Source organism: Symsagittifera roscoffensis, chromosome 5 (genome assembly GCF_963678635.1).
Source record: "Symsagittifera roscoffensis chromosome 5, txSymRosc1.1, whole genome shotgun sequence".
Classification (NCBI taxonomy): Eukaryota; Metazoa; Xenacoelomorpha; order Acoela; family Convolutidae; genus Symsagittifera; species Symsagittifera roscoffensis.
Window position 1 is genome coordinate 26,193,453 of NC_087066.1, and position 7,727 is coordinate 26,201,179.

At 32.9% G+C, this 7,727-nt stretch overlaps 1 protein-coding gene across 2 annotated transcripts in view; it reads right to left on the reverse strand.

The window, feature by feature from the left end:
• LOC134846291 (sialate:O-sulfotransferase 1-like) overlaps positions 1-4,125 on the reverse strand; it is a 12,084-nt gene extending 7,959 nt beyond the window's left edge. The window contains exons 1-2 of one of the 2 annotated variants that reach the window (XM_063863583.1): positions 4,023-4,125; positions 2,087-2,664 (exon numbers count right to left, since the gene is read on the reverse strand). In XM_063863583.1, coding sequence (XP_063719653.1) covers positions 2,087-2,602 — 516 coding nt within the window. In that variant the 5' untranslated portion in view covers positions 2,603-2,664; positions 4,023-4,125. Of the gene's footprint in view, positions 1-2,086; positions 2,665-2,993; positions 3,145-4,022 lie in introns of those variants that run through there. The other variant, XM_063863584.1, reaches the window with a different exon arrangement.
• Between the last annotated feature and the right edge of the window lie 3,602 nt (positions 4,126-7,727).

Genomic DNA, 7,727 nt, shown 5'->3' on the forward strand with positions numbered 1-7,727 from the left:
AGCAAAAGTATTGAAATATTTGTGCTCGGGTTGATTTTTTCTTCAGACAAATTTGGATTTTTAACTAGCCATTTTTGACAAAATCTTAAAATATCATTCAAAAATTATTGTTGTCTTGAGCTCAGATTTGAAAAGATTTTTCACCTCTGATTCTTTTTATTTAAGTTACGGGGGTTCAAAAGTTGCCATTTTGGCCAATTTTGGACAATTAACGCGCGATTTATTTCGCGCTATTAACGCGTAAGCGGAGATTTAATACGTCTTAGAAACTGTTTTAAAATGGTTGAAGGAAGCGTTTTGTCATAATTTATTTGTAATTAGAAGCAAAATCTATTACTTTGTACTTTATTGAGCGTGTGTGTGATAATTTTCACAAACTAAAAATTAAAAAAAAATTGGATCTTGTTAACTATTTCTCCCCCTATTTCGATTTTCAGAATTTCAATTTTGGCGGCCAAATTTTCAATAGTTTAAAACAATTTTCAGAAAATAAATATATTTAAAATTTTGTAGCTAAATAGTGAGCAACACAAATACGAACTCGTAAAAATGAAAACCCACTTAATTGTTGACGTTTTTGAAATGCATTTTTTATATAGAAATGGTAGGCAAAAATACATGGATAGGAGGGAAATGGTTAACAAGGTGCAATAGGGGGGAAATAATTAAAAAGATCCAAGAAATTTATTTCAATTTATTTCATGATTTTTTTTTGTTATTTTCGCTCCATAGTTTTTAAACGGCCATCAAAACGTTCAGGGCTTCTCCCTGATACAAGCACTTTTGTTCCATTTTGTTGTCTGAGCGCAACATGGGGTTCTACTATATTGATATTATTTTAGACCACAGCTCTTTTTCCTCCTCCCCCCACCGCTCACGTATTCAATATATAGTCTAACGAGTGCTTTTACGAGGTCAAGTATGAACACCAAATATGTTTGCCGTGGCCTTTTTAGTATGTATGGAAATTTTATACTAATTGGACAATGTCGTCAACAAATTTATATGTAAGAATTTGCAGGTGGGGGAAAGGGAAAAAGAGCCTAGACCACAAAAACCCAATATAATTAATTTTTTTTCTTAGACGCGCGATGTTTTTTAGGTTCATAATAAAATTCAACGCCTAAGTGAGAATAATTGCAGCGCTTAATTAGCCATTCTAATTTCAACCGAGGCAATTGAATTGGTTTCATCCTTAAGACAAAAATTATTGATCCGACTTTCAAAGTAAGAGACGGAATATTTGCGCTCGGATTGGTTTTTGCTTATCTAGACGGCTTTGGACTTTTTAACCACCCATTTTTGACTCCCAATTGCTAACTTGATCTATTTGGAATAATTAACGCGAAGTATGTTTTGTGCTACTAACGCGTAAGTGGAGATTTTATCCGTCTTAGGAATCAAGACATTTCTTAGAAATCAAGCCAAATTGAAATGAGGCATGCTATTTAATCTATTTAACTTAGCTATATGATATATAAAACATTATACGCAAAAAATTTAGGTTTTTTGCTAAACCTTCTTTGAATGGGATGAAAACGAAAAAAAATGAATGGGATGAAAATCTTTGAATGGGATGAAAATGAAAAAAAAATTGAATTTTTTTTTGAAAGTCTCATCACTTTTTTCTGAAGCAAACACTACTCCATAGACCTTACAGGGCGATCGGAGTTTTCAAGGCAGTCTTGTTTCAAGTAGTATTCGATACTTCTTGTGGGAAACTCCAAGAATTATGTTTTTTCCTCCGAATGTTTTTTCCTCCGAAGAGGACGCCCTCCTCAGCGATTCGACCCTCAGCCGACCCAAAGGTTCCCCCCTTTGGTATTTTTTAAGAAATCCAATTTTGGCCGACCGACCCTAAAATTTTTCTAAAGTCGCCAAAACAGCGTCTTTTTAGTGCTTTAGGTGAGCTTGGAAAATCAACTTTGTCGACTTAAAAAATTATGTCAAAATCCGCAAACCAACCCCCCCCCCCCGGAGAAAATCCTATATCCGCCCCTGTTCCAAATAACAGAAATATTGATAAGACATAACAAAGAGTTGGAATATTCAGATCTTTGTCCTAGTACGACAAGTATCGGTTTACCTGTATAATGGGAACAACCCGAGGAGTAAGAAGAAACGACTGATAATTTTGAGGTGCGCATTCTGCGATGACACCTTTATTCTTAGAACAAAAACACTCGTTCTTCTCCTGTCCAAAATTGGCAACCGAAAAGTGTCTTCCTGCGCAAAACAGCATGCAGTCTTTTGGGTCTAGAAGTAGAATAGGTTCGTTCAAAGCACTTGTTACTTCGGAATCTCGTTGGATGCAACCGAGTAAAATAACTGATTTAAACGCTAACCTAAGAAAATCAGAATTTGAATATTCATTTGGAATATCGGGGACAAGAGATGAGTTCATATTATGGTTTGAACTTGAAATAGAGGAAAGTTCATTCTGTACACTTGGACTTGGCTGGGGTAATTTCGAACTTGCAAAAAAACTGACACCATGCGATGTGATAGAATAATGAATCAAACAAAAGATAAAAGCAGCAAAGGCTAGCCAAAGCCTCAAACTTTTGATTTTTCGGCTGTTTTCCGGAATCAAAAGATGCATAATAATTGTAATGATTGAAGCGAGAATTTAAAATTGAGGCGCAAACTTATCGTGGTTGTTGTCTGAAAAAAAAGACGACAGCTGTTGAAAGACAAATTCTTTAGGGGCATCAAGAGGAAGTTTTGCTCCAATTACATAATAATTGAATTTTAAGAGATTCTAATGAGCTTGGCAAGGGTTCGGAAAGAAAAAACTCTGGAATCTGCAAATTTTGTTTTTATTCAAAAAAAACTTAATTTGATCTGAATGCAATTATATTCTTTCACATGAAATTTTTTTGAAAGTTTTTTAGCAATTTTTTTATGAATTTTTAAAATAATTTTTTTTCATCGAAGTTATAAATACAACTTTCCTGGAATTTCACCATTTCAATATCTGGTCATTTTTATACTTGTAAAACAACGAAAAAAATTGTCCTCGAAATGTCTTGTCTTCCTGTCGCGGCATAGACCTAGCACGGCTCGGTTGTACGTTTGGAAAGCTGTGAGAAGCAATTTTAAGTCAAGCACGTAGCTATCAAGTGAAACGATGGCGTAGCGATAACCATGTGCGCCTATTAGCATGCAAAACATCCTTTAATCAAGCGCTCTTTTAGACAAATATTCAATTGAGTTTTTGAATTCTCTCGATTTGAGAGAAGGTGAAATTATAGTTTCTACCGATTAAGAATTACGTGAAATGCAGTTTACCAAATTGGTGTCACCAAAAGTTAACCGTTGTTCTTCATGAAAAAATATCGAAAGTCGACAAAAAATATGGAATTATATCCAAGAAAAAATCAAAAATTTCTATGAAGCTAGTGCGGTTGGAACAGTGAGTAAGTCACTCCTTTTTTGTTCCGACTTTCGATACGAAAGTAACGGAAAAATTGTGCTCGGGGTGGGTTTTTTTTCTTCAGACAAATTTCGACTTTTTAACTAGCCATTTTTGACGGAATTTCTTATATCATTCAAAAGGTATTGTTGTCCTGAGCTTAAATTTGAGAAGATATTTCACCTGTGATCATTTTTCGTGAAGTTATGAAGGTTTGAAGATTACCATTTTGGCTAATTTGGGACAATTAACGCGCGATATAATTCTGCTATTAACGCGTAAGCGGAGATTTAATGCGTCTTATAAATCGTTCCAAATTGGTTCAAGTAAGCTTATTTGCCATATTTGATTTGTCGCCTATCACTTTGTAGTTTCTATGGCGTGTGGGGGGATGAATTTCATAAAAAGTTTCAATTAAAAAAAACCATTTTCATTTATTGCATTTAATTTTTTCATGTTATATCTGCTCCATAGACCTCAAGAGGCAGTCGGAACACTCAGGGCCTAGCCCTGATACGAGCATTTTTGTTTACATTGGCATGCTAATCGACACACATGCTAGTTTGCTAGGCCTATCCCTAAGTCGAAAATTGTCTTTGGATATTACCACTGCCTTCCAGAAAGGAAACAATTCTGCTACAAGAAAAGCAAGATTTTGAAAGGTTAATTCTACAGAGCAGCTGTTATTTTCGTTTTGAAAACAAAAGAGGATACAACTAGCATAATAAAAATAATAGTTGAAACCATAAACCTGACAGTAAACGATTCTTTTTACTCTCATAAAAAACAATCACTGTTGCATAAGAAAAGATGATCGTGCAGGTTATTTATCTCTAAATCAATCAATAAAAAATCATCTGGTATGTTGGCTGCAAACTCAAAAATACTGAGTCAGTAATTCAAAAATATGGTTTTCTCTAAACATGATTTCGCCCTAGCCGATGCAGATATTAAAATTGGTCCAAAAAGTTGTTACACAGCTCAGTGATAGAGCGAATTTACAAAGATATTAATATTTTTATTTTCAAAAAAAACTTGCCGTGCAAATCCTTAAAGAAAGGTCATGTCTATTTAAAGAGAACCGCTTCACTTGTGTTTATTTCACTGTCTCATAACAAGAAAATGTTTATTATTTAAATCCAAACAAAACTGCTCGTATCAGGGCGAAGCCCTGAATGTTCTGACTGCCTTTCAAGGTTTATGGAGCAGTAATAACATTGAAAAATTTTTTTCAATAAAACAAAATGCAAAAATTTTTTTTCTGAAATTTGAAACTTTTTCTGAAAATCATCCACCCACACGCTATATAAAAAAACAAAAGGATTTCGCTCCTTGTAACAAATCACTTATGGCAAATAAGCTTCTTTCAACCAATTTGGAACAATACGTTTATAGCGCGAAATATATCGCGCGTTAATTGTCTCAAATTGGCCAAAATGGCAGTCTTTACACCCCCATAGCCTTAAGAAAAATGATCACAGGTGAAATACTCTTTCAAATTTAAATTTAAGGCAACAATACCTTTTCGTCAAAAATGGCTAGTTAAAAAGTCGAAATTTGTCTGAAGAAAAAAACTCACCCGAGCACAAATATTCCGTTACTTTCGTATGGAAAGTCGGAACAAAAAATGACTCAAATATGGAAACTGAAACTTTTTAGCCACATCTAAATTTAGGCTTGACCATTTTATTATATCGGATTCTTTTACAAAAAAGTGAAAAAATGGCGAGAACTGGCCGAAATTAGTTGTTCATCGGATTTTAAAAATATGCTATTATAAGTTGATTGTATTTTTCTGATTGCTTGCTACGGTATAGTTTGTTTGTGATTTTAATAACTTGATTAAAAAAACCAACTAAATTTTTTGATAACCTAAAGAAAAACACTTAAAAAGATATTTTTCAATTCCGCTGAAGTTCAGTTTCATTGAATGGATAAAATTAAACTTATCTAACGACTATAAATTTAATTCACTTTGAATTAAAATCCTTTAAGAATTGTTGGATGTTTTCTACTTTCATACCCTTCGCCACTTCGCAGTCAATTTTCCAGTTTGAAAAGTAATCTCAACGTTGTGATGGTACAATAACATTACTTTTGCTTGTGCAAAATTAAAATTGAGAAAAAAAGCAAAAAAATATTGCACAGTTAGACGCAAGTCACTCTATGGTTTTTTTTGCAGTTGGTGAATTTTAACAAACATATTGCGTAGATTTTTACAAACTCAATTGTGCATCTTTTTTGTATTCAAATCTTTTAAATCAATTTCAAAAAACCTTTCATGGAGCTAAACCTATTAATTGTACAATAACGACTGATAAAAATAACACTTGTCGTTTCCCTTAAATCAGCTGTAAATTCAATGATATCTTAAAAAAATTATTAAATATAAAAAAATACAAAAATTAGTTAGTATAAATCATAAACTGTTAGTATTATAATTCATCAAATCATCCCAGCTTCATCACCTAAAACATAACTGCAAATTTCAAAACTAACAATCATCAAAACTAACACCTAACCTTAACGCTCCAATTTAAAACTATTAAAGCTTATCCTTACTTTCACTTAAATTAATTTTATTTAAATAACAGATCATCAAGGCTTCCTTTGGATCTTTAAATTAAATTATACCTTAATTTTTAAAATTTTAAATATTTCAATCCCTGATCATCAAGGCCTACCCTTGGATCAAATAGAACAATTTTGTTCTATACCTCTACATTTAATTAGTGTCTTACGTCCTCAAACGTCGACGATTCACTACCCAACCCTCATCAAAGACCCAGAATTAACAGAATTTTGCTAAACAGTGAAGAACTTCGGTTACTCATCCTTCGCTTGATCCTACTCCTCTTAGATGACCCAGGCTAAAAAACTTAAACTTAGTAAGTCATAAAACAGTATCTAGCGAACTACTTGCGCTTGTGAATCGGTTTACTATTCTCCAACCCTTGATCATAAATCTCAACCTCTAAGAAAGATTACGTAGGTCAAATCTTAAGCTTAGAATTAGTCACCCAGAAAGTACAAATCATTCTCCGGAATCAATATACGCTTTTCTCTCCAACCAAAATATACGATTCAAGTTAAGCTAACCATAAAAAATTGGAAGAAATTTAAGGCATTAGAATCCCTAATCCAGGTTGTGCATCCATCAACCTAATCCTTATGTCAAGAGACAATTTAGGAAACAAACAAACAATCATAATACACAATTGTTTAATTAATGACAAAAAATACGACCTCGCAATGACACCACACGGAAAATCAGTAGGATACATAAAAACAAAAAAAACAAACACTAAGAAAAAAGATAATTACAAAAACAAATTATTAGGAAAAGATTTTCAAAACGAAGAAACGCAGTCTCAGAATCAGAAACAACCGCAACACACGAACTCCATAATTTAAAAGATTCAATCAACAAAAATCACCAAATAGGCAGTCAACTAAATTTCACAGATTCAGAAACCACATCACCAGCATCAATAAGGGGCAAACGGAAAAAAATTGTCACACAAACAAACCAATACGTTTGTACAATTAAAATTAACCTAAAAGACACATTGAAAACTACACATTAACACTAATACAACACAAAAGTGATTCAACTTGAAGATAAACCAGAAAGTTCAATACTCCCATTTTTAATATCACCATTATCTGAACCTCGTGGACAAAAAGAGTTTTGTAAAAATTAATTGCAAACTTATTCGAAAAAGGAGAAAGTCCGTGCACAAAAAAATTTCCCGATGTAAAAATGAAAAGACAACTTCTCGATCCCTATATCAAAGGTATATGTAGTCTCACATCATACTATGGAATCTACACCATAAAAATCAGATCACTAAATACATTTTATGACAAATATCTCATTCAAACTGACGATGTCGATCTAGAATTTTCAAAAGGTTTTACAAAATACACCAAAAACATACAACACCGAAACTCACAATGAGCAAACTCGATTTTGACAAACGACGTATTCTCACTTATCTATAGCTATTTATCTATATTAGAAATAAAAGAAACGGAAAGCGATTCACCTACTCAAACATCTCGACACACAATTTTACGACTGGAAATACATATATTTTCAAAATTTCTACATGAAATTCGAGAAAACCGAACAAATGATCAAATAACACAGAATGTTGAACACGATTCACAAAAAATCTTAGCATGGTTCAAGATGGAATATTTTGGTTACATTATTGATCTTATTGAACAAGCAAGAAAACAGTTTTGACCACAAAACACAGATGATGAAACTGTACTAGCAGAACAATCAAACTATGTATGGGACCCT